Raw genomic sequence first — 22,676 nt, 5'->3', positions numbered from 1 at the left:
ATTAGGTACATCCTTCAAGTCGGCAGTGATATAGATTCTGGCTCCCTTATAAATTGGTTTATCGCATTTTCTGTTTGTTGTGTCTTGGGACTCATCTCAAATAGCTACTATACTTGTCTATTTAAATGGTTTTCACTGCTTATAGCTGATGGCAAGAGTGAAAAGGAAGATTACCTGGTAGCTGTTGTCAAGGGCAGGGAAGCTCATATAGCTCTGCGTGGTGATGGCAACTTATTAGAGTAAGGCCTGGAGAGAAAGAGACCTTTTCATGCATTTCTTTATTGTTGTGTTCTCTTTTTCTTACAGTGTCACTGTCCCTTTTTTCTCTCCCCGCCTTTAAATGGTGGGTTATAGCTCTCTTCTCTTACATCTGCCTCCCACATACTTGTTCTGGTTTTGTATTCTTTCTTTCTGCATTCCTCAGTCCTATTTTTTATGCTAATGTATAAAGACTACAAATCCAAGCCACTGGCATTCTTAATATGGATTTTAAAACAGCCTTTGAAGCTTCATCTGTCTTTCTGTTTTGATTTCAGCTAAATTCAAGATTTATTGAATGAGGGGCAAAAAGGGATGAGAGTTGGTTCTTCCATGCTTAGCCTAGGGTAGGCTGTAATCCATTTTTTGGAAATCTAAAAAACCACAGTGTGATTTGCTTGAAAGGCCAACAGGTGCTTTGCAGTGCCTTGTTTTCCCTTTCCCCTGCCACGGCTGTTTAAGCAATGTATTTTATAGAATCATTATTGCGTGTGAGTATACTCACTGCAGCGGGCGATGTCTCTCGTGTCTGAGTAACTCATTAAAGTGGAACTGTTAAAACAGAAGGGAGTCTGATGTGGCCACTTGTTATGCTCTTGTAAAGGGCTGGTAGGGCGATTGGGGAGTGGAGAACCTGCTGCATGGAAGTCTTGAGGATTAGAGTTGTTTAGTTGAGCAAAATGAAGGCTGAAAGGAAAAATGATGGTTCTCTGTGAATGTTCCAAGGGGTAAGCATAGGGGGGAAAAAAGGAGCCACTTCCGTGAAATAACATGCTGGCACAGTAAATATAAACTAGTACTTAATAAATTTAGGCTAGAAACTAAATACGTATATATGCTTCTAAGCATTGAAGTAGTCTGGCAACAGGCTTCTGACATGAGCATAGTAGACAAAAAGTCCAAGTCTGTGGAGGACTTTATAATATAGCACCTGCAGTAGCAAAGGACTGTTTTTGGTGAGTCAAAAGGTATCTTTGTGCTGAAGGTTTTATGTGCTGAACTACTCCTGCAAGGTAGAACAGCCCTGCAAGCAGGAGTGGAGCTTGGTGGGGCTTGGTCATATTCTGTTTGACAAAGCCGCTTCTGCCATTTGGTGGCAAGAGTCATGTCTGCGTCGTACCTTTCAGCAGGTTGTATGTTAGAGCTGTAAACACCTGGTTTAATGCCCTGGGATTTTTAGTTTTGCCTTCAATCTACTGGTCCATACAGTTCTTCTTCTTTGGATGTGTTTTTCCTTTCTTCTGGCTATTTCTTTGCTTGAAATCATCATCAAACTTAAGAGTCTGTATTGGCTCATTAAATGCCTTGCATCATTTTTGGCAAAGAAGCAAGAAGGAAATTTTCACTTGAACAAGATCTGGATGAGCGCAGAAGATTCCTGAAGCTGCAATTAATTTAAATCCCTTTTGTTACCTCCTTTGAAACCCTGGGATCATATCAGAAAATGTGTTTCTAGCTCCCCTAGCGAGCTTTAAATCAACCAGACCTCGGCGAATAAAACGTGGCATTGTGATTTCTTGCCAAATCGAAAATAAAATGGTAACCGACTAAAAATTAATTTGCACAATGAGGAGCTCTTGCAGTAGTTTAAGAAATAATTCTGTTTGTATGATGCTTTATGATTTAATGGGCCACATTTTGTATTCATTAATTTGGGTACCTCGATTTAAATCTCTCTCTTGCTACCCAGGGTGCAGAGGAAACAAAATGAGATGTAGGCTATCCATGTCTGAGGGGAATGCCAGAAGCACTGCAGTTGTGTCCTTAAAGATTATTACCCCCAGTGCCTACCAGAGCTGAGAGAGGGGTGGCATAATATACAGAGATATAAATTCTCTGAGGCAGAGCATAGAATTTTACAACCTAAGTGTAATAGGATGTATTGTGCCATCAGCAAAGGCTACAGAGTTTCATGTGATTAAAATAAAAAAAAGGGTCCAAGAATATGCCTTTAACTACCATTTTAGCTGCAATAATTTTTGTCTCTTGGCATTTATATTGGCCATCAAGAGGGAGCCAAGCTGTAAGCTGTGCTGTAATAATAATAATAATATGAATAATAATTAATGTTGCCTCTCCTTTCTTTCAGTATACTTAAGTTTCCATGTTTTCTTCTCAAAAGAAAATATTCCTATGCCCAAGATCTCGTATTTGTTTTCATGATAACTTGGAAATTTATTCTGAAATTTTGTTAGTCCTATGTGCTGGTAGAGAGAGCTTTCATCAGTAAATTCCCATTAGAAGGACACTAATGGCTATAAAATCAGAGAGAGCTAATGAAAGAGAATCCCATAGGTAGTTAGGGCTTCTTTTTTCCCATCTTATTATGTTCGCTATTCTCTTTCAGAAATACAGATCCCCTTGGGCCGAGAGCCACTGAAAATCTTTGGGTTTTTATTTTAACAGTCCATATTGCCTCAAAGTCCCTTGGTTACTATATTACAGTTAAGAATAAGAAGGGAAATTAACAATAACTGTCTTGCTGTTTGTGAAACACATACCATTGTCTTCAGGGAAAGCAGCTGCGTTATGGTATAATAGAAGGGAGGAAGTTTTAACACTAATCCTGCCCCTTACCACAATTTCTCCCCTACCCACCTACTGCCTTTATTCCTCATCTATGAAATGTTCTTGTAAATGAGTGTTATTTCACACTGTCCGATTTCTGCTATCAAGTTATCATCAGAGAGCAATTCTAAAACGGAGAAGAGCGGTCAGCTAATGTACCATGACCTTGTCCAAATTAGGGATCAGGGTCCTCCTTGTCATCTGTGTAGGGTTGGACTTGTTGAACATAGGGAGGTTATTTTAGCTGTAAGAAATATTCAGTTGTACTTCTGCCCTTCGTCACCTGTAGACATAAACTAGTCCAAAAGCAAATTTTTTTTTTTTTTTTCAAGGATGAGATTCATGAAATGGTTAACACAAATTGTGCTTTTTGCAACAATTCTTCTTTTCTTTAGGACTGTGGTTCTTTTGGAAATATCCCTAGGAGGTGTGAATTAGACTCAAGTCAATCAGAAAGGGTCTGACTGTAAAACATTCAGGTAATTTGTGTGGGAGACAGAACAAAATTCTACCTGAGAAGAGGAAGTAAGAGGTTGATAGGGAAAACCAATCTTTTAAATAGCCTTAAGCATGGGGGACTAGCTGGTAGCGTCTCATACACCCTCCTTTCTCATGTCTTAATCAGCCAGATGTCTTATGATTTTGAGTGAACATTGTGGGCCTGTTCTTTAAAAGGTTTATTGTTCTTTTCTTTCTTTCTTTCAGAATTTTAGGTTTTGTGGAGTTTGGGGGGGGGGTGGGGGGGTGGGGGGGGGTGTGCTCTCTACTCGGTTTCCTCCTTGTTTTGTCCCTGTTTTGAAACAGCTTTATACTTGGTTTCCCTCAGCTGCATGCAGCCTGGCATTTCTCTACTCCAAGTACCCCGTGGTGCTCAGCAAATATGAAAATCATCCAGTGTGAGATGGAAGCCCAGAGCAATGTTCCCCTGGATTAGCACCATTATTACTTTTCTCAATCTGCTTTCATTTGCATTTAAATCTGTAAACTACATCCTGAATGTTTAAGAAACTTTGCAACTTTTTATTTATATATGCACGGTGGCTACCTTAGAAGTTTAGTTCTCTGTCACATTTGAAGCAAAAATTATTTCAGAGCACTTAATCCAGAACTGAATGTACATACCTGTCACTTCAGAGTAGTGATGCATTCAGGTTTAAGGTGACCATATGATCCACTGTAGACAGGAACAGTTTGCAAAATAAAGTTTTTTTTAATGCCCTCTGTCAAATCAAAAAGCTTTACGCATGCTTAGATCTAGAACAACTTGGCAGGGAGAAGAGAAGCAATAAAAATTAGCAAGCAGCTCTGTTTGGGCAGGTGCTTCCCTGCATATACATTAAGTACCTGCTGGTTTATGCAGAAGGGTGAGTTCAGACAGGAGGTTCAGGAGGATAGAAATTGTTTTTGACAAGAAATATTTCTGTCCGAGAGCAAGGCAGTATTCAAGTCTACCATCCTCTGCGCCATACAACATTCAGCTAGAAATGCAGGTGGAGTAACTTTGCAGGGTGATCTCTGCTCTCTGTGTAGGATGTGTGAGCTGGAGTTCCAGCACCGCTGTGCCCTTTCCCACCACGCCTGTTCCCAGAGGCTTCTTGTACCCCTGCAGCCACTTCCAGAGGGCTTGTGAAAAAGCTGTCGTCTTTAATTTTAATGACTTTATAGAGGAGTTTTGAGGGCCAAAATAAATAGTTTTCGAACAGTTGAAAACTTGGCAGAAAGCAACAAATGAATTGCTTTTGGTAAGAGCTTTAATGACATAATAGAGACGTCGTGCTCAGCTTAGGCAAGTCTTCTCCTCCTCCCTCCTCCAAGTGTGGGATCTCCACATCAGGAACGTTTCTTAGGACTGATCCAAAGGGAACAGCATTATGTTTTCATCGTTTGTCTCTTCCTTTTCAGAGGTGTTCATGGCCATTTTAACGGTCAGCGCCCGTGGGCTTTGGCAGACGAGTGCATCCTGGACCTGATGGCTGAGCTGGTTGGTAGGTGTGAACTGTGGGGAAAAGCTTTCTCTAGAAAAGAAAAAGAATTTGGTTTCTTTTAAGATTGAAAGTCCTGAAACTGTGTAACCAGAATTTAGTTCATTGCATTCTTTTGCTTTAAAGCAGTTTTTCCTGACTGCCTTGTGCATGGACTAACATTTTATTTTAAGGCTGCAAGTGATTTAAGAGATGAATGTATGTGATAATATATGAGCGTATCTATATCATGAAACTAATTGCAGCAAAGGGTTTCTTAGAACATCGTAAACCACTTGGTCTAACACGTGAAGCCCTTTTAAAGGGCACTTGGCATTACAGATTCTCAGACTCTCTCCTAGAAGTGAATCAATGAACTTTCGCCTTTGAAAAATTATTTCTATCTAGACATTTTCTGCTTTTCCTCCTTCCTCTGCCACTAAATCCAGTCTCATATTTGAGAACTGCTTATGTCAATGAAGCAGATAATTGGGGCAGGACCTGCTATTTGTAAGTTCCCATTACCCCGCTGTACCCCTTGAGGAGTCTGCAGTGCTGCAGGACCTCGGCAGTAAATGCTTCTGGTTAGTCTAGAGATTGAGAAGGAGCCCTGGAGACTTCTGGTGAGTTTGCCAGCCATGAAAGCAGTCGTCTGAGTCCGAATGCAAATTTCTTCTGCCGTCTCTTTGCACTGACCTGTGTGTAGTTGCTGAAATAATCTTTCACTGGGATTTCCTTCAGAGCTGTTGCTGTCAGAAGAGGGAAGAGAAATGATCTTGGCAGGGTTTCTCACAGACCCTTTTTCTCCACACCCCTTGCAGCCAATTGTCAAGATTGGGTTAGTAGTTTTTAGTGAGATTTTGCCAGTATTTCAATATAGCTGTTGAAGGCAACTGTCAATACTGACTGTCTGAACTGAATTGTTATGTGTTCATTTGTGCCTTCAGTAAGGAAAAATGTTATGGTTAAGTTGATTTACTATATGCTAGATACTGTCTTGTAATTTCTCCTCCAACTATAGACAAGTGTTCAATGAGAAAGTTATGTTTTTTCTCCTTCAAGAGAAGCAAATGGAGTCTGAACAACTGGAAACGAAGACATTAGGAATTTCATGACAATTTATTTATATATTTATAAATCAAATCATTTCCTGACTTCATGAAGTTTCCAAATAGCTAAAATACTGGAAATTATTATTGAAGCAGAACAAATATAAGAAAATATTGTTATAGTTGATCTGTTCATGCTGTAAGCACTCAGATAACATAAATATGAGTTTGGCTACTGGGCATCACTGGGCTATGCCGAGCAATCCCATCTGAAGATGGGAATAAAAACCAAAATGCAGATTGGTCGTTTTGATTTGGAAGTTGCTACTGTAGTACCTGGTATTGTTCGGGAGGTTAAGAAATTACTTTTTTGTTTCCATTACATTAAAGGGCAAGATCAGTACATCCATCTGTTAACTAACATAGAACATAAAAATGTGAAAATATAAAGTGGGGGAGGGTGCTGAAATGCTGAATGCAGCTGATTTAGGGATTTCTTTAGTTTGACTGTTTTTTTTTTTTTTTCCTGGCAAGTGGATGTTCTTGTTTTGGTTGGGTACCATTGGGAAGCTGTGGGCAGGTGGTGAAATGTGACCCATCACACAACTAGCCCGATGCATAGTAAGGCCTTTTAAATTAGAAACCTTGAATTTAATTAACTGGAGGGTGAAAAACTTATCTGACGTCTTATGGGGACGGGAGAGCAGTTACACTACATACTTACAGACACTTCCATTGGTAAAGTAACAAGGTAGACCATCAATGCTCTTCACATAACCAGGAGAGAGAGCCAAGATCACCCAAAAGGCAGCCCGAAGCACCTGAATTATCATCCTTCTCTGCATCACCACCTGTGAATGTTTGCCACTGCTCTGTTTGCAAACTGTGGGTCCCCCTGAACTCCCCGCAGGGTGTTGGGGCAGGCTGAGCACCAGCCTCCTGCTGGTGCCGGGGCCAGTTTGGCCTCAGCTTTAGGTTAAGAGTCACTGCAGAGAGCAGGTAGTCAGGCTGGGATTTTTTTTTTTTCCCTTTAGCCATCTGTTATGTAGAGGCTGCCAGCTCAGTGTGCATTATAATATTTAACTAAAAGACATATTCTGGGTGTAAGGAGAGGGAAATGAGAGCTTTGTTTAAACTTGTAATTGCTTGTCAGTCTCCTTATTTTTCTTTTCCAAACTTTAAATGACACTACTCCTTTTTTATCACAATGGCCAGACTACACTGAACTTACTACAATTTTATTAATTTTAAAAGCATATTTTAAAGTTTTTTTTATAAAAGTTATGACTGAGGTCACTCTATCGTTAACCTATTTTTGTTTTTAAAATTCGTTGCTGGGAAGTGTTTCATAGTCTTGTTTTCCTCAGCAGTAAAGGGCATGTCAGCATTATAAGATTGGATTTTGTTCTCCGGGATTTTTCGGACTTTGGTTAATCAAACTATAAAGTATGGTTTGGTCTGAAATCTGGCCTTCAGATTCACGTGCCAACAGGGTTTTATTTTTTTCAGGACCTAGGTGAGTGATTCCTAGAACGCAAACGAATTAATAATGAATGCACGGTGTCAAGTCCCGATTTTTAATATTTTAGGTAATAATGAAAAGGCTGAGAGAATAAATGCAGAAAAAACGTTGTGTTTAAAATGCTCTCTTCCACTACAATTGAGGACTGCTTTCCAAAAAAGTGTAATACTGAGTATGTATGAGTTGAGTGAATTCTGAAGTTACTTTTTTAGTGAATTTAATGTAAGAATATAAACAAAATTTTACCTTGTGTTTTACTGAATATTTAATATGTTATGGAGGAGGAGGAATTGTCATTTCTCACTCTAAGTAATAGTAGTAAGTAAAAATTATTTGGTGAGATTTATTCAGGAATGGACTAAAGATTGTAAAATATCTTTATTTAATGGTTTATAGTGCTATAACACCTTGCTTATTAAATGCAGTCACATTTTCTTGTTCAGTGAAAGTTACAGTAGTAAATACATTGTGAAATGCAGAGTCAAGGTCAATGGATGCCAAAGCTTTTTTTTCTATGCTCACGCCGAGTGGCATAACACGGTAACGGTAATCTCTGCTTCTCCTACCAGACTTTATTAAAACATTACAACCTTGGCAGGATCACCTTCTGATGGAACAAGATTAACTGTATGGCTGCTGCCGTACAACGTGCTCAGGCAGGTCTCTGTTGAGGGAAGACTGAATGCTTAGCAGATTTGTAGTGACTTTGAGTGATAAGGATTATTTGAAATAACCAAACTGTTTTCAGAATTGGGGCCCTTAGGCTTTTTTCAATCATTTTACAAAATGCTTTTTACTTACTCTGGTGAGGATCAGGCTCCCACTGCAGTCAGAGAGGAGAAGGATGGCAGTGTCTGCCTAACGCAATCATAATTGTCTCTGAAGTTGTACTTTGCAAATGCTGCTTCCTTTTATTAAAGAGGAGATTTATCAAGCAGAACATACGGGGTTTAGCCTGTCTTGGAGATACGGTATAAAGTTAGGAAATAAAGAAAGCAAACATAATTTTGTCTCCCATGTGCGGGGTCTTTGAATATTGTAATAGGTTAATTGGATCATAGAAAGGTTGTTTTCTGAAACGCAGCACAGGTTATAAAGGATAACAGTTTTCCAATGACACGGATGAGGTTTGTTTTGTGGGCATGAAATTCAATAATGGAAAGCTTTTAATAAATATATAATTTACGGAAGACCAAGACTTACATGACAAATGTAGTGTCATATTTAATTTGGGATGCTAGCATGCAGCTACAAGTGATCTACAGATTAACCATTTGTTTTATATGGAAACAGTGCAGCAGGCAGAGGATCGCTTGTGCAGAATTTGCTGTGAAAGCCACAGATTTCATGGAAGGCGCAAAGGGAGAAAAAAGAACAATACCATTTCTTGATGCTCTCCTTTTATTCAGCCTCAAGAGTTCCATAGAAATATTAAGACTGCAAATAATACTGTTTTGAGCTGCAATCACTCTTTCTAGCCGTCTTCTGTATCTGCAGAACAGCTACAAGGTGACCTCTTCCAGCAGCATGGAGCCTGCAGATGCAGTGCTATCAGAGGGAAGAAAAGAAAGCAAAGGAGAGGAGTAAAAGTGAGGAAAAGACCTTATTTTTCCCTGTGAAGATCTAGGTCTACCTATATTTTTTTCTACAAACTTGATGATGTTCCTTGTGTCTAAAAGAGGGAACTTACTTGTGACATCTCTTTTAACTCCTGGCTCATTCCCTGGACAGGTCCTCCAGAGTCCCTGACAACAGCTGACAAAGCCTTTCGTCTAATATTTGGAGTTTTCAGCAGCACAAAGAAAAGCCCTTGAATACCTCAACCTTGATCAGAATGATTCTTGTCTTTTCCTGTGGCGGCAGAAGCTGAGGCCACCTTGGCAAGGAATTATGAATTATAGATTTCCATGTTCTTTGCCTATATTTTCTTGTATTGTTTTCTATATTATGAAATGGTTATGTCTTTTTCCTAAGCTGACAAGGTATAACAACTCCATAAACCTAAACTCTGTGGGATATGGTGGGAGTGTCTTGGTGTTCTTGCTGTCCTTCCCCTGTGTTGGTTGGGACCTTGTGTGCCCTCCAAGGCAGGGACAGGAGAAACCCAGGGTTCACCTGTCCGTGTCTTGTAATTCTTCTTACGCTTTTTACCTCAATATTATGTTTTTATTTCCCCTTTATCTATCTTAAAGGTGGCTGTTGCCCTCTCTGTCTGCTTATACTTCATCCCTCCCTTTCCTGTTTCCACCTCTGGTGACCTCTACTGCTGGGGCGATGACTAGGGGAAGGCACATGAGCCCATCTTCCAGCTGAAGAAGGCTCCCAAAGCACTGATTTATGTCAAGGGTGAATTACTTCTTTTCAACAACAGACATCAGGCAAAACAGAAAGAACCAGGAATTGATTTTTCTCCGTATCTCAGTGGTGCCCTGCTCAATGCACAGTCCCTCATCCCGCCTGAAACCTTTCACCAGTGGTTGATAAGAGTTCAAGAACTTGTTACTAAATACTTTGTAATAACAATTAGCTGTTACTCCATTAGCTCTGCCTGTGATTAGCCACAGCCAAAAGGCATGTGTTATTAACCTCCTTGGAGCTATGTGGGTATGGCTGCTTCATGCTAAGTTGCTGCATTAATAATGGTCTGTTTATATTCAATAGGCCGATTTTGCTTGGGTTTTGTATTGGGGATGAGATTTAGCTTGACATTACAGTAACCACTTACAATAGATGATTGTCTCAACATGTTTTCTGACTTGCTTTACATCTAAACTTATGACAAAAGTAAGCCTGCATATCTTGTTTTACGTTTAGTCTTCTGACCTGATTTTTGTCTGATGTATTAATGATAATAAATCCACTGGTGGTTTGCCAGGAAATGGAAATACTTAATTGTTTTTTGTTTTCTATGACTGACCTGAAAAAAATAAATATTTTCCTGCCAGTGTGGTGTAGTGAGTCAGACAAGAAATCTTTTTACTGCGCGGTTATGACACCTCAAAGGTTTTTTTTTACTTTCTAGTCTTTAGAGAGACATTGACTGAAAACATACTTTTGCTTTCTCAACTCTGTACTAGATTTCTCTGAAACAATAAAGAAAACCCCTAAGCAGGTGTTGGGTTTTTTTGTTATTATTTCAGGGGCCCAAAGACATGAAGTAGCCTTAATGAATGGGCTGACTGTTAACTTGCACCTCCAGATGGTATGTACTTACAATGTTTATTCGATGTTGTGTTGAAAAATATTTGTTTTCCCTTCTTTGTCAATGTAAACAAACTGTTTTCTGAGGACCTCACAAAGTCAGCACTGGATGATAGCCTAACTCTTTGTAAGCCCTGGGAGTTGTATCTTGGATGATGCTTTGGCTTGTATGAGACTTGTCTCCACTTAATATTAAGCAGAAAACTTGGATAGAGAAGTATTTTCAGGGACTCAATATCGGAAGTTTGAGCTGTTTTCATATGTGCTGTGTGTCAGTCCTCAGAGAAGAGACCTTATTATTTAAGAAACATTTACAAATGACTTCTCAAATTTTAATTTCACACCAAATTTCAGAGTTTAAGAAACAAGAGCTCAACTGTGAGCAAGACAAAGCTGTAATTTCAGTCAAGCTTAAAATTCAGTTGCATACATAAGAAGGCATTTTGAGTTACTCCGGTTTATATACACCTAAAATGTGGTAAATGTGATTTTTATTTTTATGTAGTGGCCATAAATGTGGTTTCCTTAAGTGCAGGTCTCTCTGTGGTTACATACAGCCTGTTTCTGGTTCTGTTGTATTTCCAAAAATTTAGTTCAGTTGAATGAAGACTTGAAGATTCATTGTGTGTGGTTCACACAAAAAGATATATTACTCAGATCTACTCCTCTGTAACATGTCTCTGACCTTTGTTAAACTAAGAAACCGGAGGCAGGGAAGGATGGGGCTAAGTACAAGCCAATTTACCTGGCTGGCGTGTGCTGAATGAGGTGCAATGCAGCCAGACGCGTGCTAAGCTGCTCCGGGTATGCAGCCCATGCTGGACTCAGAGTAACCACTGCTAGCATGAGCATGAGGGCTTGTAAATCTTCTCCTAGACTTCTCAGCGTGGTGGCAAGCCCAGCTTGCCTCCACGAGAGGAGCTGAGAAGGAAAGACCGTTTACCTACAGGTACCGAGATGGATGAGAATGAGATCTTTGCAGAAAGCTTAGTCCTTTGGTCAGGCTTGTTTCAGAGGGGCAGATGATTTAATAACTAATGTTTTAGGGCAGGAATGGAAATCAATTCCTTTTCACTCTTTGCTCCTCTTCAGCTGCTGCTTTTGCTTGCGGGATGGAGCTGGGTGAAATCCCAGCTTCCCTGGCCGCACTCAAAGCTTTGCCATCGATTCCTGTAAGTGCAAGCTTTCACTGCTGGATTTTTGTGGCCTTTGTTATGGATATATGAAATACAGTATTGTAACGCTTTCCCACTTTGATAAATGTTATATGGACAAAGAAATATTTGTAATTTCTAGGGGATTCTCTGTAGTCTGCATGAAAGTAAAACAGTCTTTATTAAGTTACATGCTGGGAGCATCTCTCATCTCTGCTTAGATACATTTTAACATTTTTATTTTTTTTTTTCTTAACAGCTATCTTTCTTTAAGCCTACTCCAAGACGCTGTAAAATTCTTCTAGAAGCCAGAGCCTTTCCCTCTGACCATGTAAGAAATTAATATTTCACCATATTTGTATTATTAATCATATTTTTCCGAAGAATATCTGTAGCCTGATTTGAATATTTATTAGCTCATCTTGTCCAAGTAACATTACAATAAAAAAAATCTGTCAGAAGCTTTTGAGTTCAGCATATTTTACAGATTGTTGCTTTATTCCTTTTGTTCAAATAAAAAATGTTACAAGAGGAAAAGATTGAATGGGTACATTGATTTATTAGTCTTTTTAAAGACATTGAGCAAACTACTGGCCTAAATCAACTGAAGTTGTAAATGTTTTATTAATTCTTGTTGCTGTTTTACTTTATGAAACCAAATCAATACAAACTGACAACATTAACGCTTATATATCCCCAGACAGAGATGGAAATGTTTGTTCTTAGCACTTTAGATTACTAGTTCAAACATAATTTGTCTGCTGTGAAATAGGAGACAATAGCCCGTGCATCACAGCTTAGAGCAAATTAATCTTTGGGTTTGTGGCCCACTGCTACTTTATCATCAACTCCGTAAACTCATGGAAATTGATAACAAATTTGTTCTCTAAGGTGAGATAAAAATGACTCAAGATACTAACAGGTTTATTTGTAATGAAGATGGCGGCACAGAGGTATAAACTTCAAACTGCCTTTATTCTAAGTAACGTTCATACTAATCCCGTGTTTGTTCCAGGTACATTTGTACATTTGGACTCCATTTCCTAAATTTCTATGGCACTTCAGCAATAACCTGTGCAGCCATCATCACTTCCGTTCCTGTTATGTAATTTTGAGCTATTTTTTAGTATTATTCAATATTTTTTTATGCTATCTCCAGAACCATCCTTTACTGATAAAATCAGTGGTTAGGATTTTAAAAAGTAGCCTGAGAGTTGAGAGCTCTCATTTCCTCCCAGCCGTGCATCAAATCTAAGATGTGAGATAGCATGGGACAGCTTATATGTGCTGGCCAAACCTCGTTTGTGTTGGCAGCTGTGCTTATGTGACAGCCTGGGATTTAACACATTTTACCAAGCAACTTGGGTACCCAGGGCTCCTGGAGAGGCAATGTTCAGTCTTCTCCCTGGCTGTGATCCGGTGGACTTTGCCTGCTGGAATCTGGTAAAGCACATCCACCACCACATTTCCACACTCATTCTGCTCCATGAACTTATCCTGTAGGATTTAGACTTTGACTTTATTGTTGCCGGTTTGTGTCTTTTTCAAACCAAAGAAAATCCAGACAGTTTTCAGTGAAGTTGTATTAGGCTTTCAGGTGTTAATTTTAGTGAAAGGCAGGCAGCTGAATCCCTTTTCTGAAGTTCCGATGTGTTTTTCTTTTAGTTCTCATGTAATTGTGCTAACATGTTCTGCATGGAACTCTTTTCCAGTATGCTGTTGAGTCCCAACTTCGACTTCACGGACTTGATGTGGAGAAATGCATGCTCATGATGCAACCACGGGAGGTTGGTGAGAAATATGTTCAGTTCTGCTTGCTATTGCTAAGTGCAGAAGCATATTTCATATGTTCTCTAGTGTCTGTCTGCAGAAGTTATAATCTGTTTCTACCAATACTTTTAGGTAAAAATGATGAATCATATGTTCTGTTTCTGGATATGTTTTTTGATGTTAGAACCCATTTAATAATTGTCTGGTTCAACTAGTACATTTGCCTTATAGAGAAAACAGGTTTTTTTGTTGTTCTGTTTTTCCTGTTTGCAAAACAATGACAGCATCCTAACAGAACTGCAAAACCATAGTGGCTCATTGAGAAACCCCAATGTCCTTTTAATGTCCTAAGGTAAAAGATTGCTCTAACATGAACAGCAGCAGTCTGTATCAGCACAGGCTGAGGGAAAGGTCTGCTCTGAGTAATATGCAATTCAGATTAATTTGAAAGACTGCCTTGCTTCACTTTTGCAGTACTAAGAACTTTGCCACCTATCTATAAACTGATGGTGACCTTTTGTTTCTGAAATCTGAGTCATCTTGTGAGTAAAGAGCCCACTCTTGAACGCTTGATAGATTTGCAAAGATTGTTGAGATAGTAACAGTTACTTGCAATTCAACAATCTTGCCCAAGCTCTTTTCAGTAACAATTCTAATTTAATTCTAGGTTTTCTCTGCCTAATTGATCCCTAGGTGGTGGTATATTTTATATGATCCCTTGCTAGGAAAACGAGAGGAGGATGGGGCAGTAATTTTCGCATAAAGAATCAAGAATGAGGGGTTTTATTTTGGTTGAGATTTCTCTATATTTAATGACCCCAGGTTTGGGGATTTTTGTACTTTTGATGATGTGAAACTTATTGTTTTTGAAATATAAATATGGCAGGCTTATAATAGCTTCCTGTGGGATACAAAGTTTATCAGAAAAGTACAGAGTGAAACTGATAGATAACTTTCAAGTCTTGTCGGTGCCACAAATTTCAGATGCCACATAAAAATCATTATAGATGCTGTTTGCACCAGGATTTTTTTTTTTTTACTGTAAATTAAAACTGTCTGGAATATTAAAGAGTATGAAGCATGATAGAATACGAAGTGAATAGACTTTTTATAACTGGTACCTTCAAGATAAGTTTGCTAATGATTTTTTTTTGTGAGGTAACTTACTCATAGGCTACTTCATAGCACTACCTTTGTATATCATTACCATGCTAAGGATTTGCTTTTGATCTCCTTATGCAAGTGGCACAGCTCATGGTAAAATATAGATTATGAAATAAGAAATGACAGTTTCATTACTGCCAGAGTTAATGTGAAATGTGTGCTTTAACTTTGTTTTAGGGGGAGGAGACCTTGAGGACTGAAGATATCCTTGCTGTAATTGAGAAGGAAGGGGACTCTATTGCTGTCATTCTGTTCAGTGGGGTGCAGTACTACACAGGACAGTTGTTTGACATCCCTAGAATAACAAAGGCTGGCCAAGAAAAGGTAGGATTGCTCCAGACCTGTCCTTTTAACATCAATTTTAGATCAGTTTTCTTCGTGAAATGTTTTTAATTTCAACTTTTTGTGGAACAAAAGAGAGAACACATGGAAACCTGTGGGTCTCTTATAAAAAGGAAAAGCATTCTGTGCCTAGATCCTTTGGGGGCTGTCTGCTGCATGAAGAAATAGCCCTGTGAGAGCAATTTGCACGTGTGACTTAAATGTATGGAGAGATAATTCATTAGTGTTAACTTCTACAGGGCTTTTCCTGAAGGGCAGAATTTCAAGAGATTCAATGGCGAGAGAGGAAATAATCACAGCTTGATTCGTAGAATCACAGGATGGTTTGGGTTGGAAGGGACCTTAAAGATCACCCAGTCACAACCCCCTGCCATGGGCAGGGCCACCTTCCACTAGCCCAGGTTGCCCAAAGCCCCGTCCAACCTGGCCTTGAGCCCTTCCAGGGAGGGGGCAGCCACAGCTTCTCTGGGAAACCTGTGCCAGTGCGGTGGACAGAGGAAACAAGCAGTCGATTCAATATGAATGATAAAGCGAGCTTCAACTTCATTGAAAAAAATCACACCTTATATAAGCACTAACTATAATTATGCACACTAATCATAAATCTACTGGATACATCTAAAAGGTTACATTATAATATCCCAGCCCCTTGTGGCATTTCAGGTATGTCACAACATCCTCCTTCTGGCTTGTTTTTTTTTTCCAAAGCTGTTTACCATCATAATCAAGGCTGTTCTGTACCTCAGTTTCTCCCTTTGTTAGCATAACAGTCCTTTGTTAGCATAACTGTGCCCTGAATCTCCTTTCTTGTTAGCATAACTGTACCCTGGGTTTTTTCCTTCTTAACATCATATGGCTGTAATCAGCTCCTGCACAGACCCATGGCCTTGTTCTGCAAGCCATTCTCCAACATGCCAGGGCCTCAGCACCTTCACAATAATCTAACTCTACCCTCTTTCAGTTTAAAACCATTACCCCTTGTCCTATCCCTCCATTCCCTGATCAAGAGTCCCTTTCCCGCAGCGCCTTTCAGTACTGGGAGGCCGCTCTAAGGTCTCCCCGGAGCCTTCTCTTCTCCAGCTGAACCCCCCAACTCTCTCAGCCTGTCCTCACAGGGGGGTGCTCCAGCCCCCCCAGCATCTTCATGGCCTCCTCTGGACCCACTCGATCAGGTCCATGTCCTTCTGCTGTTGGTGCCCCAGAGCTGGACACAGCACTGCAGGGGGGTCTCACGAGAGTGGAACAGAGGGGGAGAATCCCCCCCCTCGCCCTGCTGCCCACCCTGCTCTGGGTGCAGCCCAGGACACAGTTGGATTTCTGGGCTCTGAGTGCACATTGCTGGCTCACAGTCAGTTTTCCACCCACTGACACCCCCAAGTCCTTCTCCTTGGGGCTGCTCTCAATCCCCTCATGGCCCAGCCTGGATTTGTGCTGGGGATTGCCCCGACCCATGGGCAGGACCTTGCCCTTGGCCTTGTTGAACTCCATGAGGTTTGCACAGTCCCACCTCTTCAGCCTGTCCAGGTCCCTCTGGATGGCACATCCCTCCAGGATTTTGACCACAACACACAGCATGTCGAACTTGCTGAGGGTGCACTCAGTAATTTCTTTAAAACTTAGTTTGTGTTAGATTTCTGCTTTTTTTTGGCAGACTTTAATGATTATCTTCTTTTCCTGCAGCCACGCTGTGGCAGTTCTTGCCCCCAGTGAGCAGGGAGGTGAGCTCCCCACGGAGTCAGCAGTGTTGAGACTGAGCTATTCAGTTTTCTGGAGACAGGCACAATGTGGAGCATATCAACATCACAAGATGACTGTATTTTAGTGATGACTCAGCCTTTGGAGCTTGCAGGCAGTGTGCTCTGTAGACATAGCTGTAAAACTTCTTTAACCATCTCTGTTGCTTTAGGAATCCAGGAGAAAACAGTTTTTAATTAAGTCTTCTTATCAATAGGAGGTCACCAGAATTTCTGTAGGGGCAGTCTTTTACTGGATGTAACTTGTCTCATATGAGATTAAACCACTCAAGGATAAACTTATTTAGTATTACTGGATTTTGGCAAAACAGCTAACTATTTATATTTGATGTTTTAATTCTCTGGAGAGGTTCCTGGCTCACAACAGGCTGTACATCTTCTATTGCTGTAGGTTTGGCAGTGGAAATATTTCTGGAGGTCAGGGAGTAAGTTATGCTGCTGGAAAGTGAAGGTAAAGTCTCCCCCGGGAGAGCAGAGCAGGTGTGAGAGCTAGTGCAGGGCCCATGGGATATGAAATGGGAATGTTCTCACAGAGCAGCACCTGGCAACAAAATTGGTCCTGAACACAGTACAAAACAAGACTGACTTCTGACATGGATGCAGAAAACCAAGGAAGAAGGAAAAGGCGGGGAGTCAGCTTCAGGAGGAAATGTATCTGTGTATTAGCTTCACACAGCTCTAAGAGCAACACCTTCGTGGTGTCTCCCTTGAGGGTCTTCCAGTACTCTTTGTTGACCACTAATAATCAAAAGGCTATACTGAAATGTTTGAAAGAGGAGATAGGTTATTAATAAGACAATGCCACCCACTAGTTTTCACTCTTGGTGGCAGCAAAGCTTTTGTTCAGCCACCAATGCCTACCTGCCTACAGTGCTTGTTCCTCGAAATCTTCTCTGTGATGTGTCTAAGAGAGAAATCTTTTTTCTCTGCTGTAAATATCAACAACTTGGGAAAAGCCTGTCACCTTACCACCTCTCTAAAGATGCTCTCTGGACTGTGGGACGCAGGCTTAGATGAGTGGAGATGATGCAGTTTCACTGAAAGCTGTAAAGTACCCCAAAGTGGCTGAGAATCTGTGTTCTGGGGAAAAACAGTCACTGATAGCTCATTATACAGAGCTAAAACGGATCTGGTGTTTATATTATCTGAGGAGATAACCAGGACTTGGTGGAGACAGCTTAAAATGTCTATTAAGTAGTGCAAATAATAATATTAACTCAGAGGTATGTGCTTCCACATAGACACCACATACTTACGCAGAGGCTGAATAACGTTACTGAAGAGGAGAGCAATTTCTGACAGCAGTTCAGTCCTCCAGCAGGCTCAGATAGATGTCAAAGCCCCGTTTCCACCTGCATGCCTGTTGGAAATGCCATAATGTAGAGGTTAATCTCTTCTAGAAATTTTTTGAAAGGGGACACTCCCTCCCCTCTCCAACCAATTTAATTGCCAGCCCCTTTGTGGTTAGAGGCATGTAGGACTGGGATTCAGGTAGATTCATGATCTAAAATGTTATCAAGTGTCTTTAAAAAGCAATTCAGCCTGAAGAACTGCTTGAGTACCCATGAAGTTTGAAAAGCATGAGCTAGCCCTGGTTTTATGTCCCTAGTGTTACCCTCAGCTCAATGTCTTTACGAATCCTGTCCCCTGGTTAGTTAAGTGATGTTTATATGTTTCTACAAACTACTGTGCAACATACTGCTACACCACACTTAAACATCTGCATATGGCAAATATTTGCTTGAACAGCTACTAAATCAGTGATTCATGAAGAGTTTGCTGTCTTAATATTGGTAAAGAAGTAGTTCTGCAACCTGCTGCTTCTTTTAGTCTCAGGGCTTCTAGTTACCAAAAAGCCAAAAATGTTGGATGCTCAAAAGCCATTGGCTCCTCTCTTCTTTGCCTGGTTCAGAGCTGATGTTGGGAGGTGCCTTTGGGTTAGAGGAGAACAAAAAAACAACTGCTGAACAAGAATTATTAGCATCTATGTAACGTGTATGGGCTTAATTTTTGGTTGGTGGCATCCAACCAGTCCCTGTCCCCAGGCTGACAAGCTTTCAGGACAGTAGGTGTGTGGACTTAAAGACCACACCTCCTTCCAGTGCTTCGGGACCTGATGAAACCAGCAGTGGTTAGAATGATTATCTTATACATGATATATTATCCCAAAAAGGCTGGAAGTCCTTTAAAATGTATATTAAAAGAGTATAAACCCGAGAAGTCACGTTCATAGCAAAAATGCAAGGCTCCTCTTCCTGGTGCTGAGGAGTGGTGACTGACTCCACGCTTATGGACAGAAAATAGGGTGGGGAGAGCTGACAAGCAAGAAAGTCAGAAGGGGAAAATACAAGGTGGAATTGTCAATTGAGAAGGAAAAAAATGACTTGTCAGCCAGAGTAGCAGAGAGAAAAGTCCTACACAGATGGTCTTAATAATTCTTTTAATCTACAATTGAAATAAAATCTGCAGTGTTGTGCCCTATCAGGGCTTGGCTAGAGATTTGAGCTGCGAGCTCAGGAGGTCTGGAAAATATCCTAGGATTCTTGAGGTCAATCATTTATGAATTAAGTTACTGATTCCCTTTTACATTTTTTAAGCCAATTTCCTAAGTTCTCTACGTACGTTAAGATTCCTCCCAGAGTGAAAGCTCTGCACATAGACAGCTTCATTAAGTCATTAAATATTAAATGAACTAAATTAAGCTTGAAAAATTACCTCAGGCTATTTTTCCATCTTAGGTCTCTCAGATAAATCAAAATTACTACGTATTGTGCAAGAGACTCATCAGCAGGCTGAAGAGGATGTAACAGTTTTCCTTGTTTCGTACTTTTGAGCTTGCTCTAGAGGATGGAGGGAGTTGAGTCATTTTATTCTTCTGCAAGTGAAGAAATGGCTGACTTCTAGGAGACTCTAGCTTTCAAATATAATTTTCATTTCGTAAGTTATATTGTACTTTCCACTGACTCTGTACCGTATGTAAAGTATTTTAATCTCTTGAGTCCCAGTAGGGAGAGCTTTAAGATCCTTCATCTTCATTTCTTTTCCTGTCTCTCTTTCTAAATGTCCCAGCTTTGCTGGTGTGAAGCTGTCATTTCTCTTCCTCTCTCCAAATGTCATTGTCCATGCTGAGTTGTTACCTGCTGGTTACCAGCAGCTACCCAGACACTTTGCAGAAATGACTTTTAGATGTTAGAATAAAACAGAAGAGGCAGGGGAGAGCACATGTCCTCTTCTTTGCCCAGAGCAGATGGAGAGCTCTGTTTTCCCCCGAGTCTTAGGGAAGCAACATTCCCACGCAGTCCTTGTTCTGCGTGGCTTGTGTAGGGAGAGCTGTTTCAGTTTGTTTTACTTTTTCCATGCAATCTGTGTGGCTAAACATTTGCTGTTTGTGCGACTCGAGTGCCAGACGCCTCCCCGGGAAAGCAAACCAGCACCACCCATCTTGCAGATGATGACTCGAACAAAATGGTACGAGTGGGTGTTCCTGAGGCAGTGCAGGAAACCTGTCAGCACTGAACCCAGATTTTCAGGCTATGTCTCGTAGTAAGTGTCCAGTAGGATTTACTAACTAATTTCAAAGCGTTGGGAAGCAGTTAAAGCTGTCAGGAAGACAACCCATGGGTGGTATGTTGGTGCCTGTCCTGTTTGAGGGCTACAAATCCACAGTGCGGGTGCAGGATGATCTATTCCAGCCCGTGGCAGTGCCCCAGAAAGTTTGTGTGTGTTGAGGTTACAGGTACGTAGGTTACAGGTTATAGACTTGGCTACAGAGGCTCGTTACACTACCTTGACCAGGAGGACATCCAACCTGCTGGTGTCCTAAGGAGTCTTGTCTTCCCTCCCATCTACTGTATTTTCCTAACTTGTCATCTTGTGCTTGAACATGTTTTTAAATGGAGTTTATCACTTACTGACAGGGAAAGGGCAACTAATTTTTAACACAAGACTTAGCATAGAATTAAATTCCTTACAGGTTTTTTCTTATGAACAACTACGATTTTTTTTGTTTGTTTTGTTAATGTACTGCCACGCACAGACATTCTGCAAGACTCTAAGCATATCCTGTTTTTCCTGGTTTCTACTGCAACCAGCGAATCTGTCATAGAAGTTCTTTCAAAAAAAGTTTGAAAAAGTTTGTGTGGGATGTATGTATGCATGAAGGGATAGCTGTAAATGTTGAAATCCAGTCCACTGAAGTTTTGAAGTTAATGCCTTAAAACCCTATGAAAACCTTCTCATTCACTAGCAGATTTGCTTGAGTTTGCTGTGTCTAATTTCTCTGAACGAAGGCCACTTTACCTCCGAATGAGAGCATTCCCACAGGCATTCAGCTTCTTTGCATTAATTCCCCATTTCAGTTGATTTGTCTTAATTCACTTCTGTGTGTCCCTTTGAAGACAAGCCACCAAGGGTACGAAAGCTAGGCTAGTTATTGGAACTTTGTTTCCTATCGTGCAAATGATGTCACTGAGTTTATCTTCCCATCGTTTTTGGAGCAACTTCTCAAGCCGGTAACTTCACCAACGCCTCCATTAGAATAGTGTGTCACATTTTAAAATGCTGCTTTGTTCAAATTGTTATCTAGTTTATACAGAAGATTAAATATACCAAAGTACTGTTTAAATAATTTAGCTAAGGCTCCCTTCATGCAAGAAAACAGCAAGAGATTCTTAAAAGAAATCCTTTGTTTTATTATCGGACGTTGATTTTTTCTGAAGCCTCTGCTCTCACTCTTATTCCTACCATGCTGTTTGCAAGTCGGCTGTTTGTGTTTTAAAAGCAAAATGCAAAATAGCATTTCATTTGTAGTCCAGGCACAAAAGACAGTTTTATTTCTCTGCACTTAAATAAATAGCAAAGCTTGGAAGAACTTTTTAGTTTAAAAATGCTGCCATCCAGTGGTTATTTTGTGTGTAAAACCGCTATACCTCTGTGGTCTTTACATGCCTTTTTTTTTTTTTTCCTTCCCCCCCCCCCCCAGTGCCCTATGCAAATTGTGGTTATGACAAATACAACACTTTTCACAGAGAATTGACAGAATGCTTTTGTAACTTTTCAGGGGCAAGTACAAAAGTCCTTAAAGATCAAAGTGTTGCGTAGTCTGCTATCTCACCAGTTTGGATTCTCAAAGACCAAGACCCTCACAGTTTAAATATCAGGGAGACCTTAAATATAAGTATATAATGGAATGTAATTGTTCATGAGTGACCTGCATCATTATGTACATTACTATTTTGTCTCTGCCTAGAGCTTGTGATGCCATACAACAGTTTGAAATTATGCATTCTTTCTGAATACTTATTTCAAGTGATTCCGCTTTAATGCATGAGGAAAAACTTAAGCATCTAAACCATATCCAAGTGTCCTTGAAGACAAGCCCACAGTACGATTAACAATTTCTACATGTATCTAGGGTATAGAAAACTTGTTTCTAGTAATAACTCAAAACAGATGGGACTTGATAGCATGCCTATATAGAGAGCGAGTAAAGCTCTAAAGATGTTTTTTCAAAATAATTTTATAGTGATGATTATCTTGATAAGTGTTATATTAATTATCTCTTTGCTGCAGGGTTGCTTTGTTGGATTTGACCTGGCTCATGCTGTTGGGAATGTAGAGCTTCGTTTGCATGACTGGGGAGTAGATTTTGCCTGCTGGTGCTCTTACAAGGTAAAATAGATTCGTTGTTTGAGACTATTTTCCATAATGTTACTTACATGATGGTTCAGCAAACAGGTCAGATGAATACGAACTGTACCTGAACTGTTGATCAAGACTGGCTGAATGTTTGAACCAGCCACAGTAAGGAGATGGACACTGACTTTAGTGGTGGCTATGTTACGAGAGGTTCCAAAAGATAATAGTGGTAATGACCTGCAAGGTCTGGTGGATGTGAGAAGGATGCTAGTGGTGGTTAAATATCTGCTCTGAAG

At 40.3% G+C, this 22,676-nt stretch overlaps 1 protein-coding gene across 1 annotated transcript in view; it reads left to right on the top strand.

The window, feature by feature from the left end:
• The window catches only part of KYNU (kynureninase), a 55,184-nt gene that overhangs the window by 7,722 nt on the left and 24,786 nt on the right, over positions 1-22,676 (top strand). The window contains exons 3-8 of the mRNA XM_074910710.1: positions 4,729-4,811; positions 10,499-10,560; positions 11,973-12,044; positions 13,426-13,500; positions 14,825-14,971; positions 22,315-22,413. Of these exons, the coding sequence (XP_074766811.1) occupies positions 4,729-4,811; positions 10,499-10,560; positions 11,973-12,044; positions 13,426-13,500; positions 14,825-14,971; positions 22,315-22,413 (538 nt within the window). The remainder of the gene's footprint in view (positions 1-4,728; positions 4,812-10,498; positions 10,561-11,972; positions 12,045-13,425; positions 13,501-14,824; positions 14,972-22,314; positions 22,414-22,676) is intronic.

This window comes from Athene noctua, chromosome 7 (genome assembly GCF_965140245.1).
Source record: "Athene noctua chromosome 7, bAthNoc1.hap1.1, whole genome shotgun sequence".
Lineage (NCBI taxonomy): Eukaryota > Metazoa > Chordata > Aves > Strigiformes > Strigidae > Athene > Athene noctua.
This window is presented reverse-complemented; position numbering and strand designations above follow the sequence as displayed.